Source organism: Megalops cyprinoides, chromosome 20 (assembly GCF_013368585.1).
Source record: "Megalops cyprinoides isolate fMegCyp1 chromosome 20, fMegCyp1.pri, whole genome shotgun sequence".
In the NCBI taxonomy this organism is placed as follows: domain Eukaryota; kingdom Metazoa; phylum Chordata; class Actinopteri; order Elopiformes; family Megalopidae; genus Megalops; species Megalops cyprinoides.
This window is the reverse complement of record NC_050602.1, coordinates 10,422,664-10,440,421: the sequence shown is the minus strand read 5'-3', so window position 1 is coordinate 10,440,421 and position 17,758 is coordinate 10,422,664. Positions and strand designations below refer to the sequence as shown.

The 17,758-nt window shown below is 46.0% G+C and overlaps 1 protein-coding gene across 1 annotated transcript in view; it reads right to left on the bottom strand.

Annotated features, from left to right (window-relative positions):
* yeats2 (YEATS domain containing 2) overlaps positions 1-12,931 on the bottom strand; it is a 39,234-nt gene extending 26,303 nt beyond the window's left edge. Inside the window, exons 1-13 of the mRNA XM_036554533.1 lie at positions 12,694-12,931; positions 11,423-11,560; positions 11,224-11,321; positions 10,814-10,906; positions 10,445-10,678; positions 9,267-9,385; positions 6,860-7,021; positions 5,789-5,900; positions 4,803-4,847; positions 3,762-3,960; positions 2,764-3,003; positions 2,328-2,501; positions 1,249-1,352 (exon numbers count right to left, since the gene is read on the bottom strand). Of these exons, the coding sequence (XP_036410426.1) occupies positions 1,249-1,352; positions 2,328-2,501; positions 2,764-3,003; positions 3,762-3,960; positions 4,803-4,847; positions 5,789-5,900; positions 6,860-7,021; positions 9,267-9,385; positions 10,445-10,678; positions 10,814-10,906; positions 11,224-11,321; positions 11,423-11,522 (1,680 nt within the window). The 5' untranslated portion in view covers positions 11,523-11,560; positions 12,694-12,931. The remainder of the gene's footprint in view (positions 1-1,248; positions 1,353-2,327; positions 2,502-2,763; positions 3,004-3,761; positions 3,961-4,802; positions 4,848-5,788; positions 5,901-6,859; positions 7,022-9,266; positions 9,386-10,444; positions 10,679-10,813; positions 10,907-11,223; positions 11,322-11,422; positions 11,561-12,693) is intronic.
* Between the last annotated feature and the right edge of the window lie 4,827 nt (positions 12,932-17,758).

Here is a 17,758-nt window from a genome sequence, read left to right as displayed (position 1 = left end):
GAACACACATCTACTCTCGTTTTCTTGGGAGCGATACAGGCAGAGCCAGAGGTGGCCCCACAGCAGGTGCGAAAGCGCTCCTACTGACGTTCCCCTGCCAGGGTGGCCCGCGCGTTCTCTCTGTCAGAGACCGTGCTGATGGTTAGAAGATGGAGAGGAGGAATGAGGTACTGCCGCTCTGAGGACCTGCTGCGCGCAGGCTGCGCCAGAGCTCAAATGCGCACACTGTGGCAGAGCCGTGCTAACCAGGTGCGACACCTGGCTTACAAAGCGCCAGCGCGAGACGGCGTCAAAAAAAACAAACTAACGAGAACAAAAAAACAACGACGAAAAAAAACATGATCCGCGGGGAGAGCGAGTTTCATAATCACGCTGCACCTGTCTTTCCACGTTTGGGGCAGGGAGAGGAAAAAAAAAAGCAAAACAAAACGAAAACCTTCTTTAGAATCTCTGTTCCGCTTTCTCTTGGGATTAAGTGAGGTATGCGGATGAAAGACAGGGGCTGAAAGGCAGATGAGTGAGTGAGGGGTAATCTGAACCAGGGAGCCAAGCCTGAGGATCCCCTTTTGAATCGGCGTGTGGAAGTCAGTCGGGTAGCATGCGGGCCCCATATTCCCCGGGGCGGGTGTCATTACCGTACAAAGCTATCAGTTACTGGCAAACAGACAGCAGTGGCAATACACAATGCACCAATAGCAAAAGTCTCTGGTTGCCTGCTTATAAAACACTGAGGGGGTGGATTTAAATAGGACAATAGAATTATGTGACATCACATGCAACGCCACCTGTGTTATAGGGTTAGACTGACTGTTTGCTTTGAGCTGTGAGCTGTGTCAACCAGCCAGTGAGGCCTGCTCTTGTGTATGAGCGCACAAGAAGACATTATGACCACAGTGTAATGCATATGGGCTTCTTCTAAATGACAACTCTATGACAGGGGCACAACTACAAGCTACTACTTGCATAGCTTTTATAACACAGCATGTGGAATGCCTTACAGAAGGGAAAATGTTTTGAAAGGCTAAAGTTTTTGACAACAGACAAACTAATACATCTCAGCAAGTCTCCATGACTAAGGTAATGGCAAGAATGAGAAGGTTCCCCTTTGCTTGTTACCACAAAGGGAGAAACGCGTCAAATTTCAAGACAAACTTTCTGAGGTCACGGCGATGTTGAGCTGATCTGAAATGGAGCCGTGGGGAGTCATGTGATAGGGGTGAGGGCGGCGTGCGAGCGCGCGGGCCTTACCTTGACCCCAGACGACAGGAAGCTGCCGGCATGCACTTTAGGGGCCGGTGAGCGCGTGCCCTGGCAGCTTTGGGCTGCGCTGGCCTGCTTTGCCGTCGGACTCCCTGTAAGAGCAGAGGGGTGACGGCCGTTAGCTGCGGCCACAAGGTGGCGCTTGACCTGGCAGTGCTGCCTGGGTGTGTTAAGTGACTGGAGACCGAGACCGCAGACTGAGCAGCAGCAGTAATGTTGATTACCCATTTCCCACAATTCCCCATCATGGACACACACACACACACTGGACACACACACACACGCACACAGCTCCGCCTTCCCGGTTCCTCCTCTGCAGACTCATTTATCTGCCCCTTAATATCTCCTTGTCGCCGGGCCAATGAACACAGCAGTCCCATCACCATGGAAACTGTTCTCATGCTGCCTTCTCAGCGTACGTCACCACTGATAGGTGCAAAACAAAAACTGAAGCTCAGCTGATGGCGGGGGTTTAACGCTGAGGAATGTGTTTGGGGGTGTATGAGCACAGGCTATAGGCCCACGGGACATAGATTCAGGTAAAATTATTCCCCAGAACCAAAAAAAAAAAAAAAAAAAAACACGGTCTCTTTCATGCCGCAGGCCTCAACTTTGTGGCATCAATCAATCGCTCTCTCCCGCATTCCCTCTTCTCCCCTGCCCTCCCTCACTATCCCTCTTCTTCTCCCTCTCTCCCCTTGTAGGAGTCTGTCACAGAAAAGCCAGGCTCTGCCTGACAGGCACAGAAGAAGCTTGATAAATCAAAGTTTTGGAGCAATGGAGCAAACACTGGCACACACAATGACTAATAAGCTTCCGTTGGTGATGATAAGGTAAAAACAGAAGGCTCAGCCATATTCAAATGATGATTCAGGATCAAAACCAAAACGGCCGACCAGGTTAGCAATGCCCTCAGTTTCTCTGGGGTATCAGGCTGAAGTCACTTTGAAATGCTGCCGGGTGGCACCATTTCCGACAGCGCTCGTGAGAGCTTGTGGACAGGGGGCTACAGGGAAATAGAGGCGCTAGCGACCGGCTACCAGCAGGGGGCAGCAGCAGCAGCGTACCTGTGGAGGAGGAGGCGGCGGCGGCCGAGGCCGAGGCCATGCTGATGACCTGCCCGGGTTTGTCCACGATGATGTAGGGGTTGTTGATGACAGAGGAGCCCTGCTTCATGTGCACGGGCGTGGAGGTGGGGGTGCGCGGGAGGGGCGAATGGCTGGGGGTGGAGATGGGGGAGCCTGGAGCCACAAAGGCAACCACAAAAAAAAAAAAAAAGCAAAGCAGGAGTTGAGGGAACAGCAAGATGAGAACTGCCAGAAGCGCTTTCCTGTTTCTTTAGATTCCCTTGTATTTTTATGCACTTTTTATTTACCAATTTGGCTTTGATAGCTTTGCAAATAAAAAGCAGCAGTCCTCTAAATGCCATCTATCTGTGGACGGAGACATTTACTGCCGCCCCCATTCCCTCGTCTTCCCCTCCCGCCAGCGCAAAAGCGATACCTGACACGATTTTGCAGCTCATGGTGATTGGCTGGAAGGACTTCCCGGGAGACTCGGCGGGATTGGGCACCTGCCCCTGCGGCACGATCTTGCAGCTGGCCGTGATTGGCTGGAAGGCGGAGTTGCCATGGGAACCGAGGGTGATCTTCTCGGTGACTTTGGGCCGGGACGGGGTCCGCTCGGAGGGGAGGGGGTCGTAGCCGCCGGACCTGCTGCCGGCCTCGCTCTTGATCGGGCAACCTGCGGAGGGCCGCAACGAGAGAGGCACAAAACCGGGTTCGACGGGTTAGAGGCTTGTCGAGCTCAGCTCGGACGAACCAGTTCTCTGTGCAGCTTCATTAATAATTCACTTTCAGCTTTCGGGTGTGATGAAAAAAAACAAACATCACACCGCTTCCTGCTGCATGGGGAGGGCTTGGAGAACTTGAATACAGAAATGAAAACATAACAGCCCAAAACTAGGACTTATCTAACAAGTTGGTCCAGCATTCACATTGATCTTGAGTTACAATTACATGGAACATGTCGATTAGACTTAATGACAGGTATTCAACCACAAAGAATCACTGTCTTCATTAGAATTCAGCAGAGGTTTGAAATGAATCATACCATCAATAATCCTGGCTTCCTATGAAGACAGATGGTAATTACGAATCAATGAAGTGGTTGAACGCTTGCCATAACCCACGGGCCTGAGTGAACACACTTTTACATTCTTCTGCTGCTGCCATCTTTTTCTTTTTCCTGTTAAATCCATTCATCCCAGACTGACACATTTCAAGTTCTCCTAGAGTAGTTTCCACGAGTCACCATGTGAGGCCCTTCATGTCTTCTATAAATCTCCTTTACTGATTCTCTGTCAGGTATTATGGTGGAAATAAAAGATAAATTGGAGATGTGGTTTGCAGTTTGTTTAGAGCGATATAATTCCCCACATTGGGTGGGGAAAAAAATTGTAAAAACATTACTGTTAAAAGAACGTTATCCCTGCTGTTCACCTTTCTCCGTGCCGCCGTGGGAGTCCTGGGTGAGACGCACTGGAGAGGTGGGCGGGCCTGCGGACGAACCTGGGGCCTGAGGAGGGGCGGCGGAGGGGGCGGAGGGGTGGCTACTGCTCCCCTGCTGGGAGGAAGAGGAGCAGGGGAAGGGGACCAAGTCTTCCCCTAGAGAGTTTCGGTGTAGCTCCACGTCCACAACCTAGTGGATGCCAAACAGACAAGTCAGAGTCAGAGGATGAAGTGGGCAGTCCATTTTTTATTTTCATAGCAACCGCTGCGGTCACTTCCAGGCCTCTAAAATGACCATTCACAGGTATCCATCTGCAAAGCACAGTCAAAACAAACGTGCCCGTGGGGGATGAAGTCCACGGTCAGACTTTCATTTCTGCTACTAAAATGCAGCCAAAGCGTTTGCAAACTCCCCTCTGGTGAGTCCAGTAGGCAAACACTACGTAATGTTAGTGACTGCCTGATAGATGGGGATGTCCACACACAGACGAGGCTGTGAAATACTTTTCCCCTACAGCTGTCAACAGCTCAGTAAAAAGTTGCGTAACGCTTTTGCCTGTTGAACTCACAGCATGAATATCAGGTGAGACTCTTTTAAAACAATGACTTCCATTGAACAGCTAGAATCAGAGGGCACACTGTCCAGACCCATGACCCTGCATTCACGTGCTCCAGGAGTTAAGTCCCAGGTTCAGTACTTCATACTTAATATGTTTATTACCTGAAGTGACTACAGCAACACTCTGTAATAAGGCTTTATCCTGCATTTTTAGTTATATATCCGCTTGAAAGGTTTGTGCTAACTCACTCTGACTCAACTGATTTTCAAAGAGAGAACTGGCACAGCTGTGAAAGCTCATGTGGCAGGCATGCCAGAGAAAATGTAAAATGCGCTGTAAGGTAGGCACTCAAGGTAGCTTGTTAGCCAGAATGCTAGTGAGAACACACTGATGACCTACGCACACAGTAGCGTGCAGGACACACTACCAGCTCGTGTGGCTCAGGCTGGAACCAAACACACGGCAGGCTTACCGTTTCTGCACCCAGCGTCTGCAGACCGGTGTACGTCCTGTCCAGCTGTGGAGAGAGAGACGCACTCATCAAACAGGCCCCAGGCAGAACGGGCAGGGCTGCTTCAGGGAGAATCGGGTCGGAGGAGCACGGGGGCGGTGCTCTCATTAAGGGGTCCGCTTCAGGGTCACAAGGTTTGATGAGAGGACCGTCGATGAAAGCAGAACAGCAAAGCCCCGGTACATTTCATGTTTAACACATCTAAGCTGAACACAACATTTTAATACTGCCAGACTGCCTGGCACAGTGTGTTCAAAGCATCATGGGAATATGTTCCCCGTTTTCATATTAAAGCACCGTATCTGAGATGGGCGACAGTGGGGTGCAGCGGCTGAGAAACCGGCCTTTGTTGATTAGACAGAATATTGCACCGCCACGCAAGTGGCCTGAACTGCCTCAGTAAAAACACCCGAGAGGATAATATGGAAAACGGAAGCTAGCCACGGTGCATAAGGGCCTCTGCTAAGCAAATAAAACATAGAAATTTAATTCCGGCATTCCTTGCTGAGAACAAGTGCAGACGAAGTGCAAGGTTATGCGAGGTTATGCAAGCAGTCAAAAGGAGCTCAACCTGCAGGTGGTGTATTATTCAGAGCAGTGGTACAGAGGACCATGTGCAGGTGGTGTATTATTCAGAGCAGTGGTACAGAGGACCACGTGCAGGTGGTGTATTATTCAGAGCAGTGGTACAGAGGACCACGTGCAGGTGGTGTATTATTCAGAGCAGTGGTACAGAGGACCACGTGCAGGTGGTGTATTATTCAGAGCAGTGGTACAGAGGACCACGTGCAGGTGGTGTATTATTCAGAGCAGTGGTACAGAGGACCATGTTCAGGTGGTGTATTATTCAGAGCAGTGGTACAGAGGACCATGTGCAGGTGGGGTATTATTCAGAGGAGCGGTACAGATAAACTAGACGTTCAGAACAGTGGTAGAGAGGGTCTCACCTTTAGGTGGTGGATGATGTCAATGCGTTTGTTGCGGGGGTCCTTGAAATGGATCTGAACACGGACAGGAAACTCACCCCAGCCACGACGGGTCAGGTGGAAGGGAGGCTCACTGAAACCACACATACACACACATTTTAGCATGATTTAGCTGTACTGTTTCAAGCTTGTTGGTCTTGTGTCATGAAGCCCTTATGGATCATCATACTGTCATCTTCAAAGGTGGGGAAACATTACTAAACACCAGGAAACAAATATCCAACTCTGGATCCTGCCAGCGTTTATACTGCATACTTCATCAATATGCTGCAAGGGCATTAATATGTCATGTGCCACAGTTGTAAACATATCAAGTAGCATAGGGCTCCAATAAGAATCCCAACACCTGAATGAATACTGAATAAGGAGTCACCTCCCAAACCAGTAGGGGGCGATGTTAACAAGGCTTACTTTTTGAAAAAAGACACTTTGTTATTCTCACAAGAATAACATGATCTGAGAAGGGTGGGGGGGACAAAATGCTGAGGCGGAGAGGAGAGGAGTGTGTTGGGACATGAATCTTTCCATGGGTACAGAACTGTGGAGAAAACAAGAGACTAGTATCTGGACATAACCTTCAGAGAACAGGGCTAGCATTCATGGTGCCCCACTGGAAATTAACTGTCCAACTGATCACATTTGAGGCTTGTCTGGCTATTGTGATCGCAAAAATATCCAAAGAAAATAAAATGCTCGTCTTGTTTCTGACCTTACCACATGAGTACACCCTCAATCTATGATGTTGGGGATTGTGCTGTTACATCAGAGAGCCTCTCTCTTTGTCAAGCTTTGAGATTTATTCAGAAAATGCAGCTACGGACATGTTTTATTTCACCCCTGTAATTTTCCACATCAATATGCGTGGTTCACTGACTGGAGACGTCTGAGGTGCCCAGGGGCTAAAAGAAAAAAAAACTCCCATGAGCCTCTGATGCAGAGTGTGTGTGATCCTTTCAGAGGAAAACACCGCAGTGAGCTGTAAACGAGCAGGTCCTGTGATCTGGCAGGAGGCTCAGGCGCGCGCGCACACACCTGACTTCCACGAGGTCGTTGGGTTTGTAGCTGGGGTGCAGGAAGAACCACACCTTCTTGACAAAGTGATCTATGCTGGGCTCTTTCCTGGAACCCCTCACGTACACCATCCACTTGTGCGTTGACTGATCGTTCTCCTCCCTCTTATCCGGGGGGATGTACCTGAGGCACGGGGTGGGGGGGGGAGAAAAAGAGGGAGAGAGAGGAGAGAGAGAGGGGGAGATGGAGAAAAAGAGGGACAGTGAGAGAGACAAGGAGAGAGGGAGATGGGGAAAAGAGGGAGGGAGAGAGAGAGGGAGGGAGGGAGATGGAGAAACAGAGGGAGAGAGGGGGGAGAGAGAGGGGGGGGGGAGGGAGGGAAGGAGGGAGGAAGATGGGAAAAGAGAGGGAGAGAAGGGGAAAGATGGGAAAGAAGGGAAGAGAGAGGGAGAGAGAAAAGGGGGAGGAGGAGAAAGAGAGGGAGAAGGGGAAAGAGACGTGGAAAGAAGGGGAGAGAGGGGGAGATAGAGTGTGCGAGGGAAGGAGGGAGAGAGGGGAAGAGAAGAGGGAGGGAGTGATGGAGGGACAGGGAGGGGGAGAGTGGAGGGAGGGAAGGATGGAGTGAGAGAGTGAGGGAGGAAGAGAGAAAGGGGGAAGAGCGAGAGAGAGAGAGAGAGAGAGGGACAGGGAAAAATAGGAAAGGACATGCAAGGAGAAGAGAGATGGAGGGATAGAGGGAAAGAGGGGGAAGAAGCAAGACACAGGAAGCAGGGAAAGAGAGAAAGAGAGAGAGGGAGAGGGAGAGGGGGCAAACAGGGAGGGAGGTATGATGATGTAATCTTATTCACAGTTCTCCTGTCAGTCATTTCCAACAGACATCCTTGTTTTTCTCAAACAGGGAGTTAGGGGGGCGGGGGCAGGACAAAAGAGAGAAAGAGAAGCGTAGGAGCAATGAAAGAGGGTGATCTGCGTCAAGATGAGACAAGCCTGATTTACCCAACAGCGCGGTGTGCTAACTCAGAAACTGCCTATGTTGAAACCTTACTAGGGATCACAGCTGAGCCGTTCCCTAAATCACCTCAAAACATGAGCTCTCAAAAGACACCAAGAATGCCAACTTCTCTGAACAGTTTCCACAACTCTCATTTTCAAACACTTACTGACTCTTCCCAAAACACCTGAATTCATTTTGACACTCAACTTATAAATATGTATTAATGAACAACTGCAGCATAAACTACTCAGCAATTTTTAGTTGACCTTTAAACTTTAACGGCTTGCGTCAATGTAGAATACTGGATGTCTTTAAGAAAACTTTCAGGGTTATGTCAAAAGGCCCAATCTGAAGGAAAAGAGGCAGGAAAAACACTGGGATACCGAGATGCTGTATGCTGTAATGCTGCATCCAGCCCTGTCTATGACGGCACGGGCGCGAAATCTCCCACTTTGCGGAAAGCACACAGGGAAGACTCGGAGTACTTTCTCAGAAACCGCGTTCAAACATTTATCACTGAGCTCCGAGGTTCCAGAGACCCTTTGCTGCCTTTTTGCTCTGAGGTCCCTGTCAACGAGGCTGACGGGAAAGTAATCTCTCCGCTTTTTTTTAATCTTCTATGATGGAAAAGTAAGCAGCAGTCTCGTGTACACAGGCTCAGAGGTACACTCTGAAAGAGGGCCTGCTTTTCTCCGTTTACTGAGAGTAAACACATTCAACGGGGAGAAGCAAAGGAGCCGTTCCACACCTCCGCTGGTCCGCAGATATTAGGATATTTAACGCTTTGGGTTTTTTTTTACCAGCTGCCTTCTAAGTTGTGGGTGTTTGTTTTGCACGCCAGTCACAAAGCCGTGTCTAGACTGAAACGCAGTCGGTTGTCGCGGCGGTTTATTTTGCGCATTCCGACCATATTTTCACTGGGGAAGTGCTTCCAGCTGAAGATTACAACACTTCTTACTGTCACTCGAGCTGGCCATCCGTCTTGTCCCTTTTTACTGCTCTGTACTGGCCACCTGTCCAGTCACTAAACGCTTTTGAGGTTTTCCTCTAAAGTATTTTCTCTACCAGACAGACTTGGTTTTGCGAGTGAAATTTCTAGACAGGTTGGTGGTTCTTTGGTCAGGAACTACAATTATGTGCAGTTTTGTAGTGATGCGTTCCTGACACAGTAAATTTTTGCCAGTGTAGGAGACTGGCCTGGGAACTGGGCTTACAATGGTGAAGGCTGCAGGTTTGAACACAGAGTGGGACAATGCTGTACCTGACATGCTTATGTAGAAATATTCTGCTGTATAAACCAATGGTAAGTAAAAAAATTGTTAAGAATCAATGTTAGGGCATCCCATCAGCAGTATCGCTACAGAATAGTGAAACAAGCGTGTCTGCAAAGAGCCAGACAATCCCCCGTGATCAAATGACAATGAAGGCACTCACTTTGACACATTTCCCACTACGATGGTCTTTTTCACATACAGCCGGGACGAATCTTCTCCTGTGGTGTGATATGTGAATCGCTGTTCACCGTCACGGGGGACCGCAACTCCAAAGGTGTCCTTGACCGCAGGGGAAAAAAGGAACGTTAAAAGATACATCAGCTCTAAAGAGGGACGAATAACCCTGAACTCTTCACTTCTTGTTGGATAGGTTTATGATGATTTGGCCAATTTTTGTGTATATACATAAATACACATTGTTTAAATAACTCTTGCATCTGTCTGACTGGAGTGTAGTACATGGGGGTGAGGGGGGTGAAGTGGGAGGTGGAGATACACCTGGAGCAGGTGTACATCAAAAACTCGAAAAACAAACAGCAATTGTGGTAATTTAGAACAGACCCTGAAGGAGGTAAGCTGCCTGTGCCTCTCTCCTAGGAATGCATGAGAAAAAGAAAGAGTGGGGGGGAAGGGGATTCGTATTTAATCACTATAATGCTCGCTCCCCTTGGAGACAGCTGAATGTCTCCAAGAACTGGGAAACCACATAGGACACATTCAAATCCCCGCTGTCACAAACAGGCGCACACAGTGATTACTGGTAGCATGCAATGCATCCATTCAGGATTCCGTAACTGGATTTGGACGAGACGGGGTAACGCTCATCAAATAGAAACACCGCTATCAATCAACTACTTCAGTACCAACATCAGGACATCTGCTTTTCTCAACACTCAGTGGGCTACAGTGCAAAGTGGAGCAGAAACGTTGGGAGTTCACCCACTTTCCAAGAGTGAGCACAAAGCTTTTTGTGGGGTGGATGGCAGGTCTTTATAAAATCACCACTCACAGTTTCTAGCTGTGACCGAAATTACCACCATCCAAACTCCTACTCGCAGTTGTACTGTGTGGTGAGTACTGTTTGGAGACTTCGGGGTCCCCTGCAACAGGTGGAGCTACCATGTGCTATCAGTACCACGCTAACATGCGCCAATCATGGTTTGCCATGAATGGCAAAATCTTGTGATTGGCTGTGAAAGTGACTGACAGCGCAGGGCAGCTCCACCCATTATGAGATCCACAAGGCTTCCGCATGTGGTTGGAAGTGACAATGCCCGATGACAGTGTGTCGCGAAGCGTACGTCCAGCTCCATTCCTCTGAACACAGGCCTCGCCCACCTTCCCTGTGTTGCGGCCTGGCCGGCGTTCCGGGCGGCCGGCCTCGTCCCTCCAGCAGCTCTCCCCCTCCCGGTCCAGGCCCTCGCCCAGCTGGGACAGGGACTCGGTCTCCGAATGCACGAGCGAGGGCGTCTCCGAGCCGTGGTTGAGCGGGGAGGAGGACCGCGAGGGCGACTCCAGGAAGCGCTTGATGGCCGGGTGGTTGAAGACGGAGGGGTCGCTCTTGGCAGACTGCTGCAATGACAGGAAAGCACAGACAGATTTACTTTCCAGGGGGGAGCGGGCGAAGGAGAAGACCCTCAAACAAAAGATTCAGTCTAGTCCAGCACGGAGCTGTCATGTGACACCTGAAACCCAATCCCACCTTACCTCTAGGACCTTTGGCTGCCCAGTGTTGGCATAGTAATTGGCCACAATGCAGGCCCTCAGCTTGTCCATCATTCTCCTCGCTTCGTTGAGACGCTGTGACACACATAATCCAGAGTAAGGCCGACAAACTGAATCTGAATTTAATTAAAACATACATGCACATTGACTGAAATTAAACTGAAAAGGAAATCTTCCCGGTCACCAAATTACATGTTGGCAGGTTTTATCATTATGTCTTTGTAAAATTCCAGGCAACACCAAACATAGTTCAGGTTTGATGTTTAGTATAAAAAGGGCACATACAGCTTTTTTTGTTTAAGTTCTGGAGGCAACTGGCTTAATAGCTATCCATTCCTAACCGGTGTAAAGTATAAAGCAGATATACATTTTCTGTGGACAGTGTTACCTACCTGACCGATCACCTCAATCTCATGCTCCTTGTTCTTCATTTCGAGGGAGAACTGATCTTTTATGATAGCTTCAATCTTCTGTATCGTTGCTTCCCGGGCTGAAAGTCATAAAAAGTACAATAAGCAAAAACACACTACATACAGTACAGACAGTAAATTCACTGAACAGAAGAAAAAGAAAGATGAGCATATGTATTACCATTCTGTTCCAAGACTTTATGTCTCTTGTTCTGATGCACAACGGAGATGTCTTCATAATCCGGGTCTTTGTCTTCAATCTTCCTTTTGACGCCTGACATAATTGCGCCTCAAACTGTTCACTGTCGATGGAACAAGACTGTGGATGTTGAAACATTTGGGTGTATTAAGTTGGATACCTCTAGAACTCTGAGTGCCGACTTACACTTATTTGTACCTATCTTTGGTAATAACTTATGCCTACTTATTTCTTCATAACAGTCAACGGCATTATACAACACAAGACTTTCATCCTCCTCCAATTTCTAAAATAAAAAATGAATAAACTATATTAAAAAAAAAAAAAAACGTTATTCGTAATCCCAAGTTGCCAACAAGTTATCTAGCTACTTGCTATACATTAAGTTGACCCCACCAATTTACTTTCTATTTAATATTTATACTGCCACACTAAGTTAGTTAATTAGTGTGCATGACCTGTGCTCAGGGTCTACTAAAATCCAATTAATTATTAGCCTGCACTTGCACATGAAACGGGTAAAAGTTGAAAAGAATGGATAAGAATCGATAACGTTGACTAGCTAGATTCTTGCTGTACTTACTGTAGCTAACGGTAAACTAGGTGGCGAGGTTGTTAGCTACGAATCCTGCAAGCATGAACGGTTGCATTTGGCAACTGAGCCGAAAACTTCCTATTAGTCTGTCTGCAAGTGGCTAAAACTGTTATTTCCACTGTTTGCACGTTAGCTACATATTTGTCTAACCAGCATGCAGGACATCTATGGACAGTTCGTAGATAAGCAGCTGGCTAGCTTGCTAGCTTGCTAGTTAACAAACAGGAGAGTATATGTCAAATGGTAGTCACATAGCTTGTTAGCGAGCTAGCTAGCTAGCTTGCTAACTAGCTATTTAACGCTAGGTAATTAGCTTCGAAAGTAAAGTCAGTAGAACAACCACTATATCATCTGAACGTGCATGCATTAAAAAATAGCACTTCATAGAGACTTTTCTGCTAGCTAGTTAGCTAGCGATCTTCGTTGCACTGGTCAAACATGCTCTACTTAACAGACCCTTTTACTACTCGACTCCGGTAAAAGCCTGAGGCCTAAATCACGGGGAAACTTTGCGGAGATTTAGGGCCAGAAATAAGGGACGGAAAACATTCTGAAGCGGCTGTAAAACCTTTTCTCAGCTTTTCGCCATTCCCCCTCACCGTTACAGACATGATCTACTCTCGGTCCCCCAGACCCATCTCCCCGTCAGTCAACCTACCTTGTGCACCTGGCACGTCGCTAAACCGGTAAAACCCAGCCGAAACAAAATGCTAAAGTTTGCCGTGGTGTGATCCGGAGAGGTGTAAAACTGTTGTATGCCAGGTCCCAGTGGCGTATATCTGCAAAATTCTAGGCTGAGAGGTACAGTAATACCTATATCTGCAGGAAACCTCATTCGAAGACAATGCTTTCTTGGGATAGTAGGGTCGCTCAGCGCCATGAAACTGCAGAAAGAACTAGGCCGCGCAATTTCGATGGATAACCATTGGAGGGCGCTCCTAAGCATGATATCCACCACAGTTTCTGTGCCAAAACAAGCGGCCGTTTGTGATGGTTGTGATATTCATTGGAGATAATGATATGTTTTGAAAATTGAATTTATTTATCCAGAGCTAGCGTGCAATATTCTAAGAAGATCAAGAAGTCGATGCAGTCAAAGCTTTGTTTAATATCAGTAAATAGAAGTAGCTATTGCACCAGCACCTGTAACAGCTAATATGTTGGGTCAGAAGGATGTCTCTGCCATTAATTTCACAGAGAAAAATATCAGAAAGAGATGGAAACATACACCAGTATAACAGAAATATGGGGTATGAAGAAACAAAAGTTATCAATTAAATAAAAAAGTACAGAAAATCAAGTGACAAGTGTTGTCTTTCAACATCCAACTTGCCATAAGTCCTGTCTTGGAGATACCAATTAACAATGACAATGTAGCCTGTATTTGTTTATCAGATAGGTCTAAACACAATTGAAGTATTGAATTACACTGAGTAACCTTCTTCAGTATATTCAATTAAGACTGCAATTCAAACACTTTTATCAGAAGCCACATTAGAGGGGCATATTTTAGCACACTGCAACAATCCTTAGTTGAGATAATCATCTACCTGTGTCAAGATTTCAGTTTTAATTTGGAGAGCTATAAATCAAATGACATTGCAGGTCTGTGGTTTTAATGCATTGTTCTACACATATGCCAAAGCAACATAAAGATGAATAGCTAATTCATCTTTATACTGCTTTGGCATTTGTGTAGATTAATTAATATCCCATTTGCAGCCAATTGGCATGCAAATGGGATATTAAAAAGAAAGCGATCCAAATGTGTCTGGGAATAAAACATTCAGGTTGTTTTGTAAGTGACTATAAATTTCTTAAAAAGAATTTTTTGAAGGTATAAAAATACACCTTACCTGACATAACCTCTTGCTTAAGTTTACTGTTTTCGTGATGTCGTTAGCAGTACAACTTGGAGAATGCTTAGAATATCTGTGCCTCTGGTGACACACAAAGAGACAGTTTCTTTGTTTATTTTTGAAATGATTTTTCTGCTTTTTCACCCTTGTTTTGAATCACAGTACATTTGACTCGTCTCATCCATGGGCCTGCTTGGACGGAAACACTTCCACGCCAGTATTTTCCACACTACAAATTCCACAATGCACCAGGAGAGCAAATGCCAAATGGAGGATATGCACACCTCCCTGATGTCATCTGAGTGACTGATACAAAGGGTGTCTCATGAGTTGTAAGGTGATAACATTTTTATTTAGAAAGGCTGGCTGTTTTAACATATGGATATTTTTTCATGCTTTAATTGGAATAAAGGAATTCAAATAAGTGATACAGTTCTTCACCATCTAAGAGAAACTTGGAAGTCGCTTTGGGTAAGATTGTCTGATAAATGACGTAATGTAATGTAATGAGACATTAGTTTCAGCAGTGACATCTGTACACAAGACAAATTAGGCATTATGCAGTTGTAATAGAGGGAGCTTTGCTGTTCGACTTCATAAAGGAATACATTAGCTTTTCCTTGTACCCTGCCATGGTCATAAATAACACAATACTAGTAATTGAGGCCTTTCAGAACAGCCATTCTTATTGTTGATGGTGTTTGTTTTGGTGCAATCTGGAGGAAGTTGCCATCAGTCACAGATGACAACAATCACCATGACGTGTCCCTGCCCCCTTAATCCCTCTCTATTTTGCATTCTTGAGAAAGAGTCTGTCATCAAGACCTGACCACCTCATCTGAGAATCTCGTCCAGCTACAAACTTCCCAAACACGCTCCCACCCCCAACGTCCGGCCCCCGACCCAGATAACAGCTATTTTCCCTTGCAGCACTGGAAACTTATCAGTTAAGTCAAGCAAGTCAGGACAACGCCAGGCAAAAAGGCCCGGACTCTGTTTTATTGTGTTTGGATTAAATATCTCTCAAACCAATAAACCTTTTTTGATATAGGAACAAAGGAAATATTGTATTTTTAATACAATGACAATAAAGGCATTATGATTATTATAGAGAGCACATGTGGTAGAAACATTTTAAGTTACAGTGGGTCAAACTTGAAAAACAGCAATGATGTTTATGCAATGAAGTAATCCACTGGGGTCTGGAGTGACAGTAATATTTGACCACATTTGCTCTGGCTTAATACAGCTTTGTGTTGTCACTCAGAAAAGCAGACCAAACACATTCTTTCTTGCAGGCATTCTTCTTTTTCCCTTTTCCCTTCCCTTCTTCTTTATCCATTATGTAACTGTTATGTCATTATTTATAACTGTAGTAGCAGTCAATAACCAGTAGTATTCAAACTATCAATTTACTTTTGTGCGTGTGTGTGTATGTGTGTGTGTGTGTGTGTGTGTGTGTGTGTGTGTGGCTAATGAGCTCAGCTGCTGTGGTTTAGGTTTAATAAGACAGAAGGGGTTAAGTTAATTATGTGTTTTAAAGACCACCTCTAAAGTTGAAATGAGAGACCTCATGCGTGGCTTTGTAGCTTGTATGTTTACTCATGAGAGCTTAACTGGTGAGGCAGGTGCAGCCTGGCAAATGAAAAGACTCACAACAACGGACACACTCAGTGGATGAAAATGTTTGCAGTCTTTGTAGCAAAGCTTCCAATTAAAACCGACTTGTAAAACAATGCCTGGAGCTAAAGCACTCCATCACACCTGAGTGCACATTAGATGCAGACTGAAGTTGTGGCTTTGGTGACTTAAGGGGAATAAAGACCCAAGCTTTACAGCCTGTTGTTTTGCACAAAAATAAAATTACAGGCCACTGTGCCAATCGATCCCTACGGCTGTCTGGTGTTACCCCATATTCAAATCTCTCGGTGACAGTTTGAGTTGTCTTTCAAGTTCTGTTAAACAAGGGCAACGGATGCAGGGTTGCATTGTAAGAGGCAGGTGCATCAAGTTCTTTATTTATGCTCCTGGGTTGATACTGTAAACATTAAAATTTAAGTCAACAGTGCAACGCAGAGGCTAAGAAACTGGACTTGGGACCAGGTGATGGTGGCAAGTTGAGTTTCTGGGTAGGCTACTGATGTTATACCTTTGAGCGAGCTACTTAATTTGAATCGTTACAGTTTAGATGCAGTATCAAATGGTGATCAGTGAAGAATCAAACTATTCAAATCCCACCAGATGCACAAATTTGTAAGCCATTTGTTTAAAATATGTCTCCAGTGGCTCATGTTACCATAATATTTTCATGACTTCAGGAGAACCTTGGAACTGGTCCCAGAATTTAGAATGTGAATGGCATTGTTTCCATGTTACATTCAGACTACATACCATTTAGTTTGCAACCAGATCTCACCATCAACACTGAAAAAATGATAGCATAATGACAGATGAGTCTAATCTTTGTGCAATTCTCCCTCCTTGAAGGAAGCCTCGCCAGCAGGAAATGACAAAATATAAAAATGACTCCAATGTTGCACTGTGACAGGAAGAAGCTCATACTGGCAGTAGGGTGACAGAGTGAGCAAAGAGCTGGGCTTGGAGCCAGTCAGGCTATTGCATCCCTGAACAGGGTACCTATCTTCAATTGCCTTGATAAATGCCCAGTTATACTTTTGAAATTTTCAGCTCTATGATAACCCCTACCAAAGGTCACATCCACCAAGCAAATAATCACACAATCAATCACAAAAGACATCCTTAGAGAAAATGACTTTATTAAGGCATCAATGATATAGCTACAAGTACAAAAAAGGTAGTCTAACAGTCAAACAGTCAAACATTTTTCAGAGTACTTCGAGGGGATGGGAACAAGTTAAGACCTCATGCACACAGTTGTACAGCCATTACACGTCCTGTTCAATACTGGCTTAACAGTAGATACAATAGATTCACTGGATTTTCGAAATGGAGCCTTGCTTTCCCCTATCCTCCTGAGGATCGGGTCTACTGGGGGCAGACCAGAAACGCCGCGCCTGAAAGCCGCAGAGCTTGCCCCGCCCACTTCCCCCAAGTCCTCCAATCAGTGTCACTCCACTAGTCAAGCTCTGTGATGTCACAACGGCCAAGCCCCTTCAGATGGTGGCCCATCTCTGTTGTTTCAACAGAGCTGTCTCCACTGGCCTTCTTTACCATTCTGAAACCTTCTGTGAGATTCCAGAACTCCCCTCGCTCTATGGCTCCTCCCAAAGAGGCCAGATTTTTTTCCCTCCCATCTCAGTGCCTCCATTAACTATTTAAGGCACTTTCTTTAACTAAATGATACAATTACAGGAAAGGTCCTCTGTGAACTAGGACAGTAGTGTTTCACTGCAAATCCTACAGAACAACCAAATTCATTTTGTGTTTTTTGGAAGAACCACAAAAAGAATATTTCAATCCATAAACTGGGTCCCCACTATCTGTAGGAACCTCTAAATGTGAAACACAGACCCACACATACACCAGGCTAAATAATACACTTGCATAAATAAAGCATCAGCCACAGGGAGGAAGAGAAAAAGGTTTTTTTGACACAGCTCATTCAAGAGCAGACTGTATTGAAGAACCACATTCAAATTATTTTCAATAGCAGAGTACACATGGCCATTAAAATTGGTATTTAATTCATTGGGATACAGTACTCTATAGGATTAGGCTTGCAAGAAAAGGTGGATTCTTGGTTACTTGCCGGTCCCGGTCGCTCCTACACCATCTCCAGCCACTAAGGGGCTGTGTTGACACAAACAGTCAACTTCCTCCTCAACACTAGATTGTCATCGGTATTGACCGGTAGGCCTCCTACTGTGCATGTCTGCTGTCCGC